Here is an 18,258-nt window from a genome sequence, read left to right as displayed (position 1 = left end):
AACCAGAGATGGAAGAGTTAAATGTTTGCAGGATAGAAGTCAAAGAAACAAGAAAGACCTATAATGTGAAAAGGCAACATCTTTAATTACATGAAACCAGAAAGGGCTGGAAAATGCCTCAAGATGTAGTAAAAGTTTCTGATCATAAAGAAAAATCAGTGAAAAAGAAAACTGTTCAAATTTGAATAATAGATTGATGTGACTGAATAATCTTAAAAGAAATAGTTTCAGCAGTTACAGTTAAAACCAAACTGTAACAACCTAATGGCCTTGGTAGGCTTTTCTTTTTGTTTGGGTCTTACAGAGGGATCCTCTGAAGAGGACAGCTTGAAAAGAAGCAGCCAGAAATAGTGATAGAATTGTTGAGATGAGTAATGTGGAGGTTTTTTTTAAGTGTGTAAGTGATAGAGTGAATCTAGGAGCCAGAATAGAAGTAGCATCAAAGGAAGATGGTGTAGGTAAGTATGAGATACTCATACCAGCTTGATAACCAAACTTAACAGCTATATCCCAGTGTTTATAAAAAATCAGGATCCTAAGTAAGGTGCTAGCACCTTTCCTTGATGAAAGAAAGGAAAGAAAGAAAAAAAGATGGTAAAATCTATGCATAACAGCTGTTGATTTAAGTTAAAGTGTAAAATTGTATATTATAAAAAAAAAATCAGGGAAATATGGGAAAATAAGGAAAAAAAAGGCAACCAACTATATTTGAAGTTCCTATGAAAAGAAATATTCCATTTCGAGGAACAAATAAGCTGATTAATAGCAATCTTTTTTCTCTTATCTTGAGAGCGCTAAATTGCTGCTGGGCCTAACTACAAGAGCCGAATAGTCTTAAAACCCAACTGCAAGGGTGGCGACCAAATTTCAATTACCAGAGAGGTGGATCCTCTCATGGGCATAAATCTGATAAGCCACTAACCGTTCTGGCTTGGGTGCCTGTTCCAGACCTGTGTTTTTTCTTTCTTCCCCTTCTAGACGCATGCCCTGACTGGGAGTAGCTGAACTAGAAAAAGCAATTGTGAATCTCTCCATAACCATAGAAGAGATAGAAGATGGAACCATCGATGCCTTAGCACTTTTAAATCAAGATGTTCATAATATGGGACAAAATTACTGTAGAAAATTGTTTTGCCCTTGATTATTTGCTAGTCTCTCAAGGAGGAGCGTGTGCTTGATTAATGATAGCTGCTGCTTTTATGTTACTATTAATGTATAGCAGATAGCCAGCCTTTGGGGAGGACTGTCCTCTTACCTTCCCCAAAATTACCGTGGAGTTTCACAATGCGTGGAACTGGTTGACATAAATGACCGGTCTTTTATGGGTCGGTTTTGTATGGAGTAGAATAGTTGTCAAATATGGGACATCATGTTCAGCCTGYGCAGCGGCAAAAGGAGTACTCATGGGACTAGCTCATGAGCGTTTGTCCTGCTACTGGATAAGTATCTGGGGAAGAGCAGCTTCTTGTTGCTAACAACATACCTTAAAGTGCAGATGCCCGAATAGATCTGCTTGGAAAAGAGTGCAGTGCTAAACTGGCAGCCAGTACACTGTGCTTACCGAAAAACCACCCACTGCACACCAAAGGGAACTTGCTGACTTCTGAAAAAAAAACGTGCACGTCTGATGGCGTCAAGGGGTGGAGTGACACGCACCACACAGGCAAGCGTGGGGGCTCCGGATGGTGCACCCGTAGAAGGCGGGTTTGCTCTGGGACGCTCCCCAAGAGCTAACGAACCCCGGGTGCACCACGGCTGGCACCACCATGCTGTGGGGTTGCTGCAGCCTGGGGGCACACCTTCTAATGACCCCACGATTGACAAGTCCAGACAAAGGAGAAGTGACACCGCAGACCCACACCGTAGACATCCTGGCCAGGCCCACACCGTAGACGTCTTGGCCCTGTGGAGCCCTTCCCCACTGATGGACCTGCTAATGGGCGCGTTGCTGCCCACCCAGCAGGGCTGTGGGCTGAGCACCAGGTCACCTGCTGATGTGCACGCTGGTGTTGACTAGAGCTCTTAAAAGTATATATGTTTTCAGTACTGTTATAATTCTAGCTTTGCTATACTGATAGCTTGGTTATAACCTCTTAGCTCTAATAAATTCTCACACTTGACAAACGACAATGTCTCGAGTTCAGTACGACCAACCCTGGTATCCGAAAGAATCCCGGATGCCCTTCTAGTGGCACGTCACAGTTATCCTCTCGCTTTAAATATAGCCAAAGATCATTGGTATTGTTTTATTTTTTTTCCCCAATTTGGTTAAATCTTTCTGCCTTACTGTTCTGATTTCCTAGTGAAATTTCCTAGCGTTGTATGACAAGAGGTCAAATAGGTAACTCTGGAACTGCAGTTTTCTCCGAAAATAGATGTACATCTTTCCTCGCCAGGTGTCATGAGCACTGAACTGTGCAAAACATTTTGCGCGGCTGTATTATCTTTCATCAAAGTACCTCTAAGTATTATATGAACTTTTAGTCTAGTTTTTGATTTGCTAGAGCTTTCAGCTGCTGATATGTTATGGACAAGGACAATAAGAGATTTTTCTTTTTCTTTTCTTTTTTTTTTTCTCCTTTACAGTTGTTTCCTGTCTTTGCTCCTGGTGGCAGCCGTGGTTTGGAAGATTAAACAAAGTTGCTGGGCATCACGACGAAGAGAGGTTGAAATGACAAAATTGAATGCTGTCTCTTAAATGACTCCTTTATAATTCTTCTCCTTTATGTATTTATTCACATATGCATAGTATTAACCTTCAGTTAAGGATAAGCTCCACTAATCTATAAATGCTTCTGTTTAGGCATTTGTAATAATGTACTTTTGATTACTGTTTTGGTGACAAATGATGCTGCTTTAGCATCCTGATGCTGCAGTTTCCATGAAGCACAAAAAATAGAGGCGAATGTCCGGTGTTGCCAGGACTCAGGTTCCAGATCATTTAAATACGAAACCACTGTAGATCAGGCGAATCTTTTGATCTGTTTGGAAAGATGAAATTTCTGTGCTGCAGCTCTGAACTGCATTAGCTACTGCTTTAATCTTTTGAAAAGAAACTATCCCTAATTTAAATGAAAAGCTTATATTAGTTGTTTGAGGGATTTTTTTTTTTTTTTTCCTCCTCTCCGGAGCATGGTAACATAAGAAAAAGGCGGGTGAAGCCACCCAGGGTTTGGAAAACTATGGGTGTACTTCTCAAAAAGGCAACTGTCATGGCAAAGCTTTCTCCTTTTCACCTAGCTATGGACCATACTGCTCCCAACCTTGTATTTTGTTTGATAGTTCATAGCATATTAAAAAATGTCTTCTATAAACCCCTCAAGCTATGGTGTCTTCCTTGTTTATCCTTGATACATTTGGTGATTTTTTTTACCATCCTTTTGGCCTTTTCTTAATTAAGCGCTCTAGCTTCACATTACCTTTAATATAACGACACCTGGCTAATGTGCCAGCCCTGTGGTCTGCTGAGCTCTTGTCGGTCCTTATTTCTAATTTTTAAGCACAAATGCATAAATGTATAGTAGAGCTGTATTTGGAGAGCAGCAAGTTGTGCGTGCAGCAAGGCAGACCACCGCGTGTGCTTGGGGCTTTCGTGCTGCGGTAGGCACTACAACCGAGGAGGACAGAGCCCTGGATAATGTACAGATGTAACAGAGGTTAGACTGGGCCATGAATGTGATTATTTTACAGCAGTTGTCTTGTACAATCTGTTTTCTCGTGCGTAAAATGAGTAGCGAGGCTTTAGTCAAGTAAGTCCCTGTGTCCCTCCTAAATGCAGGTGTCTGGACCCATCGTCTGAGACCGGGTATCATCTGCTAAGGGCTTGTAGGGTGAACTCTGCCCATTCCCAATAGGTAGCCCAAAGTCTTCGAAGTCATTTAAGTCTCTGAGGTTTTCTGTAGTCTCTGAAGGTAGATAGATTTGGACTAGGGTGGCTTTTTTTTTTCCTTCTCCCTTTCTTGGCAAGAAAGTAAGATAGAGTCAGCATACTTCCCTGTTGGCTCCTGCGATAAAATGTTATCTAGGAATATATAAAGAATATAGACGGAGAAATAAATATCATGCTCTGGAGCACAGTTAAAATATTTTAGGAGTGGCTTAAATGTAAAATGTCTCTGCGAATGAAGTTACTTTCAGTCTGATGCATCTTTTAAGAAATGAATTGGAGTTAAGGGGTCAGTTAGTGTTAGCATGTTTTAATCTTTTTAAACTCAATTTACAGATGTAGCTAATTGACAGACAGTTCATCATAATGTTCTTTTCCTGGAAGATTCCTGTCTTTCACCATTATTTGTCTTACGCCTTCATTGCATTAAGCAAAGCCCTCTTAATGAAGTTGTATTTTTCTTCTAAAAATCTTCAAAGTACTCATGTGAAAGTAGAACACTCAGTTCTAGCAGATCATCTGTAAACTGTATGTGTGGTGTACTATGTGCAGTTCATATCTGGAAAATGCACAGGGAATACCTTAATGAAATGAGGAATTTTATTCCTCATTATATAGGCTGTCTTATTATATCAAAATTTACTAGAATTTTATTTCAGTGTAGAGCACCATAAATCTGTCTTGTAGTTCGTAGATCTGTGGTATTCCATTCTTCTTTTGTTAGAAATAGTTGTAAAATGCGAGGAAACCATTTTAATTCTTTGCCATGCCATTTATTAGATATTTTGTATTAACGGAGACAGTCTCCAGAGACAAAAGACTACCCAAAAGTCTTTGACTTTTTGGTAGTATTTAAGATGGTTTTTATAGCTTCCAAAAGTTTTTTATGCAGACTCTCAATAAATCCTATCAGGGCTCCCTTTAAGCATTAGTAGCTAAAATAATGATTAATAGCAATTTCCTACACTGCAGGTTTTCAGGTGTCCTCATGATTCGCCCTCTGCTGTTTTAAGGAAGGTTTTGAAGCGTGTGACTTTTAGATTTTTCCTTTCTTCCTTACTTTGGAAGTGACCGTTCTTTGTTTTTCTCCATTACCCTTATGGGAGCCTTGGGTGGAAGATCTAGTAATCAGAATTATTCAGGCAATATGGGCTTGGAAAATATGTTGGGAGAAGTGGTACAGCTGTGCTTAGCCGATCGGGTTAGTGGAATGGGGTAGGGAAAATTTATAGCAGCATCATTTGGTTGAAACTAAATTAACGTGTATCACTCCTTAGCGAGAAAGCAGTGGTCTGCAAATTGAGAATCTACCTCTGGATCTTGTAAGACATGTGAAGATTAAAATATCTTCCTTACATTTTCTTTCTTGCTATAGCTAATCCGCTTTGACCAGCTGCCTGCACGTGTCAGTGCTGATGGTCCTCAGCCTTATGGCCAAAAGGTATCTTTTGGGTGTGCAAATGCATAGTTCCAGCAAAATGAGCACTGAGCAAAAGTGTGGACCTTGCAGAGTACAGAACTCGACCTAAAGTAAAAACCGGAACAATTTGTGTCCCATTGGGCAGGGAGGAGATGGGTTAGTAAACTGTGTGTTTATTCTCTCCCCAGTGAGCACCATGTTTAAATATCTGTAGACATCTTAAAGAGGAAAATGGAGATAGAAAGGCAGCTTTTATAAGAGGCTTAGGATGAAGTGAGTGACATTAGGAAATAGGAATAGGAAATCTTTCCATCTTGTCTCTGGAAAATGACATGTTAAGATTCATCAGGGTGGTAATAGGAAATAACACACAAAATACGAGACTGGTGTTATAAATTTAATATACCCACCTGCTGTTTTGAATTTTTTGCCCTCTTATTCTATCTTAGCCTCCAAATTTGAGTCTGTTCACCCTCAGCTGGCTTCCTGCTCTTCCACTTCTGCCAAGAAAGAGCTCCTGTTCGTTTTTCCAGCGAGTGGAGTGTGGATAGCGATTTGGCTGACCCCGTGTAAAACTGTCTATGGGAGGGTGAGCTGAGTCGCTCTCCGTGCCCCATTTGCTGTGTTGGGAACATCAATGCCAAGCACATACAGAAGTACCTAAATTTAGGTGTCTAGAACTGGATCCAACCGTTAACATCCTTAAAATTGTCTATATCTTGCCTCTGTTCTTGCCCAGACTTTCCAGGACTGAATCTCTCTACTCTGTCTGCTCTGCCAAAACTTATCCAAGATGGGTTTTGTGTATTGATTTACTGCAGGGATTATCCGCCTCCTCCTTGACCTCATTGCTAAACATCTTTTCCTTCACAAGTGTGCTCAAAACAGAGCAGCACTCTTGTCTCCACTGGCTCCCTTTGCTTTAGCATCTCTTTGCGGTTTAGCTTTGCCAGTCCCCATCTGTCTATGAACACCGACTACCATTTAGGCAAGTGGCTTTCTGTATTATTTTCTGTATTATGGCAAAGAATTTCCAAAGGAATTTTTACTGCATGTTACTTATTGCCCTGCCTCTCTTTTCTTCCCCTTCCAACTCTCACCTGTTAGTACTTCATTCATCTCGTGTCTTGTCTTACTCTGATTTAAGGTATCCTTTGTTAAATAAAAGGATTCAGAATTGGAATGTCTTAAAACTGTAACTGTAAATCAGGATCTTCATTGCAGCGTGGAGATTTCCAGCGCTGTTTTGAAAGGATCTGATATTGGCCCTGTGCTAGAACATGAAAGGTCAGACTACAAATCTGTCCCGTTCATTAGCCCGTGTCTGATAGTGGGCAGACACAGCTGCTTGGAGGGGGAATATGAGAAACTAGATAAGCTGGCACAGAACTTCTCTACTCCCAGCAGGCAGTAGTTTGGGTGTTTCTGGACTGTTTTGCAGTAGCATTCAGCATCTGTCAGTTGAGGAAAAAAAAATACTAACTTACCATTGGTGTAGTTTGTAGATAAAACACCAGTTGGAGGAGTGAGAATCATCACAAGCAGATGACTTCCGCGGAGGTCTAGATTAGGTGGTCAGCACGCTCAGTTGTGTCACTGCGGTGTCAAATGTAAGCCTGTATGTGATGTAAAACATTTAGGGCAGGTTTACTTCCCAGCATATGCTTCCCGGAAAATAGCCTGAAACGATGGTGGCTGTAGTGACCTAAGAGCTGTATGTTAATTCCCAGTTCCTGGGTATGTAAGTGAAGTAATATATAAGAGCGCAGTGTTAGTGTTATGTATAATGTAGCAGGATGGCTATAGGAATTCTGCGTCCACCCTGGTCTCAGCAATGTTCTGGATGTTGCAGATGGTTCAGAAAAACACTGCAAGATTGATTTGCGGTCTGGGAGATAAGGGACAGACTAAAGCATCACAAATTACTCAATTTATCCAAGGGAAAACACAGAGGGAGTTAATAATGTGAACAACTGTCTGTGGGAAAAGAATCGGAGAAGATTCTTGACAATATAGAGGTCTTGTAAATAATCTGCCAAAGGCATAACGCTTAGTGTCTGGGAATGAGGGTAAAAGAATTAAAGAAATGCTTTTTTATTTTTATTTTTTTCCTGTTTTTAATGGCTAGTTTAACAATGACAACAATTGGTTTTAGAAAGGTGGATCTCAAATTAGGATTTGAATGTGTTTGGAAGGGTCTTTCCTATGTCGATCCAAGTAACATGTTTGTAGAAATCACGTGATGAGATTCTGTGGCTTGTACTGTACAGGAGGTCAGATCAAATAATTGTAGCTTTTTTCTCTATCTCTAGATTTAAAATCCATGAATGGAACCAACTTGTAGTGACCTGTAGGCTTTTTCCAAAGTACAAACACCAAGTGCTCTCTGCAATGATCTGTTTGGCTTTGGTCACCAACTCAAGGAAATCACAGCAGAAAGAAGAGATGCCCCAAAAAGAAAAAACAGCCGAAAAGATTAAAACTGATAAGAGATTCTGGCTTAGATGGAACTGATGGTCCATTTTTGCTTGAAGATGCTCCTGTCGGTTCTGTGCCTAGCTGAGCTCACTTCTGGTTGAACTTGCAGATGGCCCGTTCCAGCCAGCTGTTTCTGGCTGTGGTACGTCTGCGTTGCGTACCGCAAATCAGGGCGGCAATCTCGTACGCAGCTTCGGCACCCAGATGAGCACTTTTTACGTGGTCTTTCGGGGTGTTGCCACCTAAGTTGGAAGGGCAGAGCCGCAGCAGAGAATTAAGAAAGAAGCTGGGGCTATTTTTATTATATCCCGCAGAGAACCAGAGTCCAATATTTTGGGCAATGGTGTGATAGACTGGCACTAGGAGAGGTCAACCTTAACTCTGTACGTTAGAGCTGTTGCAATTGCAGACTCCTGGGTCTTTCTCTGTGACAATAGGAATCAGTGGTACAGGTGTCTAATTTAGCTATTTGGAAAAATCAGTGAGAAAGAGTGTTGTGTAATTATGCTAAAAGAGCTCTAGTCAATCAAAGGTAGCTTCGCTATTGTGTAGTTATCTGGAATTGATATATTTTCTAGTCTGCCTGGGCATTGGACATGGACTGTACACTTTTTTTTCCTTTTTTTCCTTTTTCTTTTTTTCTTTTTACAAACGATATCTTAGTATTCTTATTAAAGGTCAGTTTTCTGTGCCCTCCTACTGGGCATGATTATGATAAATAACTTACTTATCTTAATCAGCCCTGGATTAAATATGTTCTGTCATTTCAGCATGAGGCAAGTTCCCAGCAGCTTTGCTTTCTGGTTTGTTATAGTTTTGAAGTGTGGAAATGCCTGTTGAGAAGCATTTGAACATTAATTCCCTCCTCCCCCCCTTTTTCAACATAGCCTGCAAAGTCGGTTACAAAACTAATTAGCTAACATTAATATGTGCACTGCTCTAGGGGCTTAAAAACTTAATTTTCAGCGATGATGGAAGTGTCAGAGAAAATTGTTTGTTTGTTTGACTTATATGGGAGTTAATACAATTGTAGCTAAATGCTTTAATTCACTTATTTCTGAAACAGAGTGGCTTATCCTCGTGGAGTATTTATATCTTAGATGTTTGTGTGTTTTTTCTGTACCCCCTTTTTATTTTGTAGGTAACTCCACTGATTCCTCCTCCTTCCCCCAAGGTAGCCAAGTAACTAAAACGTAAAACAAAGGTTTTCGCATCGGGATATATTTTATTTCGTATTAATGCCCAGCTGCTGCCTGACCACCGGTTAGTGCTGGCTCGATAGCAATGCAGCCCGGCATCAAAATGCTCATGTACCATTGCAACCACGGGGATGTCGACCCATGGTTTTGGAAGGACGGGCACGCCGTCTGTCCCCTTGACGGCAGCGAAATCACCGTGACTCCAGCTAGCGCGTTGCAAAGTCAGAGTTAATAAACCTTGCCACGAGAATTTTATTATCCTTTGTTGACGTATCCTCGGCGTAGGCAGGGAGACCTTTTGGCATTTGATTAGATTGTGTGTTTGATGTAGTGCGCTGAGCCTTCGAGGGGATGTGCGAGAGGACTGACTCACTCGAGCGCTTTGCAGAACTGAAGGCATTAAGAAAATTGGTCTGGAAGAAGGAGACGACTTTGTTCTGTTTCGGTATCGCCCTCAGTTTAGCCTTGGTTGGGGAGGGAGGCCACCAGGTCGCTGAATCCATGTTGGAGAACAGCGTCTCCAGCRTTCTGCATGGGAGAGCTGCACGGTTCTGCTTGATGCAGAAGACACCAAATAGTCTATTCTGTCCTCAATTTTTTTTTTCCTAAGTATGTTAAATGATAGAATGCAGATCAGTTTGTCTCCTTATATTTACTTTTTCCCTCTCTCCGAGAYGCTGGAACTATTCTTTTGTTATTGTAATTGTCGTCTTCTGTTAAGACTCGCTGTCGTTTGGGAGGTCTTTGAGTTTTGGCCCGTTGGACCAGTTTATCTTTGCCATGCAGGCAGGGTAGTGGTTCAAAACACACTGCTGTTTTCAGAGTATCCTAGCTTTTAACGTTGGCTGTGGACGGCACTGAGAACATGCCTGCTAATACCGCTTACTGATAAGAGCGGAACCCGGCGTTTCGTGGCGGTACAGAAATTCAGCTGCAGAARGTCAGTTCAGGAGGAAGTTGACCGTAGCTTTAGCTTTGCAGCGCCCTGCCAAGTGCACGGGAACCTCAAAGGCTGCAGCTGGAAATCCTCAGAAGACGATCGTTAATCAGACTCGTTTGCTCAAAAGGAAATAACAGGTAGYGTGCTCTGTGGAAATCTCTGCAGCCAAAGTTCCTCTGAAACCTCTCAAAATTGTTACCTCTTCTGCATGCACGGAATAGCTGTACTTCTAAAAACAAGAAGCTGTAGATCTTGAAGGAGCTGAATTTCAGCAATGCTTTGAAGGATTCTATCTACAGATTTTCCGATAAAAGCTATTAATGAGACTGTTGTCTCTTTTGCCTCTCTCACTTTTTGAAATTTCACCTTCCTTGACCTGGGCTAATGGTACAAGACGTTCCTGGTGGTATCTTGCTGGTGTTTGGTACTGCGGCATTAATATATCCTGTCCGTTGGGAATAGCTTGCTTCCTGCCTTGTGGGATCCTGTTTGCTTCTCTTTTACTCTGCGTTAAAATGAAAGCTTAWAAATGCCCTTTGCTTAATTAGCACGCCCATTTTCTTCCCCCTTCTTGAGTTTTCATTTTTTTGAAGAATTGAAATAAAACACTCCTGTAAAAACTTGCCTTCCTTACAAGTTCCAGAGAGCTGTTTTGGTTAGCTTTCCAAARCCGTAAATGAAATCCAAAGCGAGTGGCTGTCCTCTAGAAAAATCAGCATCCTTCCATGCCTGAAGACACCGGAGCCCAATCCCGCAAGGTGCCAGAGGTCTGTGCTCATAAAACAGGCTCCGYAGGGGGCAATGGTTTAGATTGATGGTAACAGGGTAGTTGCACAGAAACCAGCGACTGGTTTATTACTGCGAATAAAACGGTCAAGCTCTCCGTGTCAGAAAACACGGCATAGCTTATATTAATCAATTAACCCAGTAACCTGAATGGCTGTTTTTCTTTTGCATGAGAGCCTGCGCTGTTGCAAGAAAAGCGAGCGGGTTCCCTAAATTCCCGTGCTTGTTTTTATCACATYGGTAGCGCAGCGTTCATTCTGGATTACCCTTTACTCCATGCATCTGAATTTAAAGAGTCACGGGTATGAAACACCGCTTTTCTGCAGTGTTTACTCCTGGATCTACACCTGTAGTCCCTGTGCGCTATGAGATGAGCAACCTCAGTTATCTTCCTTTCTCTTTGCCTTTTTCTTTTTTTTTTTCCTCCCTCCTCTCCACCACGTACTGTCTACATTATTTATTGTCAGGTACCATTAGCGTCTGGTTGCAGCAAAACCTTCGGGCTTTGTTTCAACACTTCTCTTACTGCGATTGCTTTGACTTGTAATTCTTGAAAGGAGTTTTTCTCCTGATAGTGGCAGCAGAAAAAAAAAATCCATGCACATGGAAGTTGGGCGAGCTCTCATTTTTAAGATTAAAGTTACTTCGGTGCTGAATGCCCACGGTGCGTTTCAGTACACACTTTTTGGTGTGTTTTATTGTAAGGCTGTCAAACATTATGCCTTTAAGATCCTTTTCAGACACAAGTGGTTAACAATATTCCAGCTTGTCCTATTAACCACGTGATCTAGAAACCAAAGCTTTGCTTGAAAGAGTGTTCAGGTTTGTTTTTCTAAATCTCAGCAAATCATTAGAGAAGAGGATGGGCCAAGTTCGAGGATATCTTAATGTTAACTGCGGCTGATTTCTAGTGACATGCTCCACATCTTAGCGAGGGAAATGCCACAACTTCTCCTTTATAACATGATAAATGTCTGTCAATTAGAAGTTTGACAGGCGAAACAGATAGTGAAGGATATAGACATGCACAGGTTAGATATGCACAGTATTTGCAGAGTGACTTCCCGGTTAAGGAGCAATTATTTCTCAAATTTATTCTGATTTTATTCTGAATTTGTTTTGTAACGTGACCTTTGCTACAGCAGGAACCAGCGTAAGGAAGAGATATACTTCCTTAGGCCTTTGCTTCTTGGGTCATGGGATGCTGGGTGAGATGGACCTTTGGTTTTACCTGGGCTGGCTGCTGTCTTTGCAGATCGGAAAACGAAGGCAGCAACGTCTCCATCACCGTTGATTTTCCCATCGCTGGTGTCGTAGCACTCAGAGGCAGCTCTGCTTTCACGGCGCTGCTCGGGATTTTATTTCTTGAAGCTACTGTTGACTTCAGTAGGTGTCAGGTTGCCGAATTGCACATTTTCCTTAGTAAAGTAAACTCGCTTCAAAGAGCGAATAGCTTCTAGTTTGTAAGTCTTCTGGACATCTTCATCAGGACAGCTTGTTCTTTGATTTTATAGCCATTAAACAAAGCGCTTTATGATAGCTGAAGGGGACAATTGCGGGAACAACAACCCGGCAATCTGTTTCACGCTTGCTTTAGTTTGCAATCTGCTGGGGTGCTTTAAATATGCTAAAACTCCTTGAGTTCTTTTGCCCAAGTGTGAGGTCCACGCAAGTTTGCTTGCAAATGCTTACTACATCTCCGTTTGTGTGAATTTATTGGGTTTGGGATTTTTTTTTCGCTCTGTGACAGTATCTACAATCTGCTCTGAAATGCTTTTTTTTTTTTTTGATATTTGAGAGATTAAGCAAAACTTTGTCATTTGCCAAAGCTAGTGAAATTTTATGTTTTATTGGACTGAGAATCCTAGAAGCTATAGACCCATCCAGGCTTAGTTATATCGATGCTATCATGCATCTCTGCCACCTTACCTGAACTCCAAGGTTAGAGAGAAGGTGTCTCAGTCTTCTGCACAAAAAAAAAGAGCAAAAGGTGACTTGGCAGAGAGAAGAACGCAGCAGGTTTATGAGTTCCAGAAAATGATGATATACTTAGTTTTGCTCAAACGAGTTGCATTCTGGATAGCAGCTTCTTCCTTCTTGTGTGCTGTACGTCTTCCCTAGACTACTGGAGGCACAGTGCATTTCGTGGTGTTTAGCACCATTTTACTGCTATAAATAGTCAGTTAGGGCTTGGAATTATCAAATTACCCAGTCTTAAAAGGGGAAGGGCGGGGGGGTAAGTACATAGGGTATTTGACATTGTCTCAATCTAGCTTAAAAAAGCAGAGTATAGCTAGTAGCGTTGCAGTTAAGTAGTAATGGTAAGTGGGTGATGCTGTGTGCCCTACAGCACGTGAACTAAAGGGTTTAGTCAATACGCTGTACTTGAGGAAGGAGTAAATGCTGTTTATTTTATTTTATTTTATTTTACCAAATATACAAGGGGATATGTCTCTTCCCTTATTAAATAGGGGCAGGGAGTCACATCACACCCGTTGCTTCTGGGAATTAGGGTTATGGCTTCTGCATCCAATTACTGGTCTTGCAGCTTGCTGTTGGTGTTAGGGATTAGCCACTGAAACCAAAGAGGAGCGTGTCCGCAGCTAAAATTGAAATGCTCTTTCCAGCATGGCCAGATAGGAACTGTCATTTCTCGTGTTAAAAGGGGAGCTGCATCATCATGCTTGAAGCGCCTTAAGAGTACAGTAAAAGGTGTCCTGTGTCACGAGGGCTTGCACAGATTTACCCAGGAAAATGTTTTCTATTTTAATAAAACATATCACAGCAAGGACATGTGTGTAGCTCGCTGCATTTGCTGCGTTCAGAAGGGAAGCAAACAGTAAAAAAGATAATTATTCAGTAGCCACCTGCCGATATTTTGCTAGTAATGTTATAAAAATATCGAACTCTTTCTTAAGGTGGTTACCTGCCAGATATTTATGGTTTAATTTTAAATCTATTCTCACAAATCATATGAAGTCATCTCATGCCACAGAGAGATGATGACCGGCAACTAGGTTATCCCAGCTTGAGAAGTTACCGCTTCATGGAAACTTAAGCAGATGTGATTTACTTGACAAGTGAGTTGGGCTAAGACTGTACTGTTTAGCTCAACTCGCAATAACTTGTTACGCTGTTGTGCTGGGGTTGTCTACAATTATCTTTTTGTACCCTTGAGCCTGTTAAAACACCAGGAGGTTATTTTTCCGTATTCATTGTTATCCCTTCGTATTGGGTAAAACCCCTCCGATACGCGTTTCCTACTCTTTGTGCTGGAGCAACGTGGTGATAATATTTTTCTGTTTATTAAATTAGCAACTGCTGCGTGAGATGCAACAGATGGCAAGTCGCCCCTTTGCCTCCATCAACGTTGCCTTAGAAACAGATGAGGAGCCACCTGATCTCATTGGAGGAAGCATAAAGGTGAGAGCTGGTGCTTTAGGACGGTCCTCGCCGCAATTGCTCGCCAATGCTCGTTTTAAACTGTGCTTAATGCAGCAATGCAAAGTTTACTATTYGTTATGTGCCTGTAGGAAACTATAGGCCTGGGAAGGCCATCAGATCTTGTTTTCACTTAATTTTATCCCTTCAGGTATGCCTTTACAACTTTGGGGTTTAGGTAAAAGTTATATTGTTTGTGTAGTATGACATTTTTTTGCTTGCCTTGTTAGGTTTTATGCYTTGTAATAGAGAAGAATGCAGTTTTACGCAGCGGAACATTTGGCTAGAAATAGCTATAGGGGCTGCAAATAGAAAACRTTTTTCTGTGATCTCTCAAAGCAAAGAGGAATATAATTGTGTCTGTGTCCTGTGACAGTATCAACGTATTTCTCGATATAAATATGTTCCARTGCATCTTGTGATGCACAAATAGTGTAGGAGAAATTGTTGTCATACGCCAACCTGGTATGTTCTTGGACACAGCATGTAGTAGGTTTAGGAAAACCATATTTAAAAGGAGAAGAAAGGATCAAAAGATTTTTTTAGTGTGATACTTTCACTAGTAGACTTGTATACTAAAAGAAAATTAAGAACCTAAGACCTTTTTGTCCCAAGACRAATGATTCCTATGATTGCCCCCTATCTGAGTGCTTCACAAATTAATCATCGTTACCTCTTTCTCTGAAGTCAGGATATCCTGTCCCTTTTTTGCAGATGTGAACCCTGGTGCGTAGAGAAAAGAAAGCAAAATTTGCAAAGGCATCCATTAATTTGGGTTAATTGAGTGACTGGACAAATGAGCTGACGTGCCCCTGGGGCCTCTTCCCTAGGAGGTCCTGGGTGACTGCACTCCCCCTTGATTTCCATTTGAATGCAGAGCACTCTGTTTTCCTGAGGTTTTTATAATTTCTGTATTTTGTTACGGRCATGATAGATATTGGAAATCATTAGCTGCTGATGCTTCAACAAGACCTCCTTTGAAGTATGTGCTTGTAAAATTGGGCTATCGCCCAGCAAACTGGAATGAGCTTCCTTGCTTCATCGAGGAGGCCAAGTGATGCGCATGGGCATTGCCATTAGGATGGAGGTATATTTGTGAGGCTGCCGTTCGGGACCGACGTTTCTGCAGGCTGCAGGACGTCTGTTTGGTGGATTACTTGTTGACTTGAGCCTTTAAAGCTGTCAATTCAACAGCTCTGTGAATACTGAAGTATTTTAAGGGATATACAGCAGCAATATGCTATGAAGTTATAAATACTGGTGGAGTAGTGTGACAGATGGGCTTAATTTCATCATGGTACTATCAATATATTTATAATGTTGCTTGCTTTCACCTGTTGACCTATTTAATATATGTACCACACTTAATTACAAATGTTCCTCTTGGTTTTGTTAGTCTAAGGAAAAAAAATTGACAGGTTGCTGACTTTTCTGTAGGACAGCTCTCTAAAAAAAAAACAAAAAACAACAAAAAAAGTCATGTTGAAGGAATAACGTTACAAACAGTATGAAAAGAAAGTCCTTGTAGAACTCAAAACAGTTTAAAAAGTCCTGGCTGGTATGAATTATTAAAATTTTTCTGTAAATTTTTGCACGCTTTACAGTCTGACCTAAATTGACATTAATGTGGTAGGAAGGAGGGATGGAGGGAGAGGAGAACTTTGTCTCGGTACTTGCCACTTAAATGGAAAAACCAAGCGTCAATGAGTCGAAAGCTATATGAAACCAGCTGTCCTGCAGGCACTTTCCCTTCCCCTCTTTTCATTRCTTAATTTCCTAGCAATAAGCTAACCAAAAGCACCTCTCCTGTAGGATTARGCTAAAACAAAGCTGTCCCAAATTTTCTGATCTCTCTGACAAATTTGGTGTGCAAAACTATAGAGAAGATATCAACTCTGGATCTCTTAGTCCCTGACTGCAGTGTTATTTTTCTTCTTGTTCGGCTGGCAATGCGTCCCCTTTTTTTCGTTCGGGCTTTGTCGTTTGCTTTCTCCTYTCTACCTCTCTGCTTTTTGTTTTCTTCTCAGTTTCTTCTTTGATTAGARGAATGTTGAACTCTCGCTTTTGAAGTGTTCCCATAGATAGCAGCGCAGACAGGATTTCATCTTTCTCTCGCTTGCAACTGAATTTCCTTGCTTCCCTGCGCCTGCTGTCGTCGTCCATATCTCACTTGYCTGACCTCCTGAAGTTACTCGAGGACTGATGGAGAAGCTGTTTTTAAGCCTAATGAGTGAGACGGTGGACAGATGTCCTTTTTTCAGATCYAGAAATTGCTACCAACTGCTAATTACCCTCTCGGCTGATATGTCAGCGAAGCAGTTCAGACGAACGTTTCTTAATCCACTTTAGGCAGAAATGAAGCAGTCTAATTCAGACAAAGAGCAAAAAGTGTTTACAGTAACCTGAAGCCGATTAGGGAGCATTCAGGTGGACTGTTGCGCAAGCAGATAAGGTGTCTGCTGGTAGACATGGATGCAGAACAAGGATGCTTTTCCATGACAAGTAGAGTAGCTAAAATTTCTGTTTTTTTTTTTTTTCTTTCTTTCTTAAATGTATCTTGCAGAATTTGGATAGGGGAAGGAAGTATGTAAAAAAACAAAAAAAAAACCTGCCGTCTTTCAGCAAAGTTGAATTAGCCTCGAGAAGAGAGCAAGTGAAGGACGCGTGTGGCTTGTGAGGAACTTGGGGAATGACCCTTCTGAGATGATCCAGGCTGTAGAATGAAGTGTTGGACACTGCATGGAAATGAATGTCACTAGAAAGGAAAAAGTAGTCCAAATGCTTATGGGGTCAACTTCCGGGTTTTTTTTTTCTTTTTTTTTCTTTTTTTCTCCAGCCCTTTTCCACTTGCATGGGATAAAAACTCTTAGCAGGAGGGAGATGCAGGAAGATGGGCTGGGCTGATTCAGAGATGTGGATCTGCATTTTTGTTTTACATCTGTTCTGCTTCATCTGTTTATCTGTTCCTTAATTGTTAGCCAAGGAGAGAGTAAAGAGAAATGTCGGTAAGCTGTTGGACTGTAAGCCGGTAGCTCTACCATTCGCTGTGTCAATAATTTTAAAGCTTTCATTTCTATACAAGAAACCCAGACTTATGTTATCATAAATGCATTGATGTTTTTCTTTCCTCATGTGAATCAAAGCCTTTGGTTAATAACAAATATTTGAGGGTTACAAAGGAGAAATGGAAAATGGGATGCCTTGTCTGCAAGAGTTTTAATTCCCTTTTCCATTGTGCATAGCCAGTTGGCAGCCAGTGTCAAGCTAGTTCCATCCTAAGCTAATGTTTTCCAGCTGGACAGTATTAGAACCGTGTTTTCAATTAGTATTTTTCCTGGGGTACTTAGAAGTAATAGAAAATGATTTACCTGCAGGGAAACTATTCGTATTAGTCTGCAGCTAGGCAACACATAACTAGCTGCTTTGCTTTATTTCCCATTCAATACCCAGTGGATCACAAATCTACTGCTGAATTTACTTAGTTATTGCAAAATCCATCGGCTTTTCTCTGCAGCTTTTGGAGAGTTGTGATGTGCTGCATGTTGCAGTTTTTCTAGGAATATTTAACATCCCTGCGCGTGTGGAACTCGTGCAAGTCTCCGAACCAGAGTTACTTCACCACAGGCTTTTTTAGGTCTTGTCATCTAACTGATATAAAGAGAGTCTTGCAGTCCTCCGCAGTGATTTTTAGAAGATGCTTTTCTGAAAAGTTGGAAAATTTATGATTTTGACATTGATTTCTGGGTATCTTAAAGTTGGTAATGGCTGAAACTAATGCTTGCAGATTCCTGGGAAAAACATACATGCAGAAGTACTTGGCTTGAGCAAACACCTACAGGATCAACAGTAAAATTGTTACATTAGAAAAATTTATCCTTAAGTCGGACAAAATTGTCTTGGAAGCTTTCAGAGGATTTGAAAAATACTCTCATAAAACAGAGGATTTGCCTAGCAGGGCTGATCTGTAGAGTGTTTAGGGATCCAACGTGAGAAGCCCATGCTAAGCTTTGCATCCGTGACTGACAGGCTGTCCATGTTTGTAGCTGCCTGAATGAAGTGAGAGACATAATTGGTCAGGAAAATTGTTCAGAAGTTCGTTCAGCATGTT

The 18,258-nt window shown here is 41.1% G+C and overlaps 1 protein-coding gene across 1 annotated transcript in view; it reads left to right on the top strand.

Moving 5' to 3' along the window:
- The window catches only part of ATRN (attractin), a 124,214-nt gene that overhangs the window by 90,818 nt on the left and 15,138 nt on the right, over positions 1-18,258 (top strand). The window contains exons 26-27 of the mRNA XM_026072754.1: positions 2,587-2,665; positions 14,025-14,132. Of these exons, the coding sequence (XP_025928539.1) occupies positions 2,587-2,665; positions 14,025-14,132 (187 nt within the window). The remainder of the gene's footprint in view (positions 1-2,586; positions 2,666-14,024; positions 14,133-18,258) is intronic.

Source organism: Apteryx rowi, unplaced genomic scaffold, assembly GCF_003343035.1.
Source record: "Apteryx rowi isolate R43461 unplaced genomic scaffold, aptRow1 scaffold_35, whole genome shotgun sequence".
Lineage (NCBI taxonomy): Eukaryota > Metazoa > Chordata > Aves > Apterygiformes > Apterygidae > Apteryx > Apteryx rowi.
Note: the sequence above shows the minus strand (reverse complement) of the source record. Positions and strands in the feature narration are given on the sequence as shown.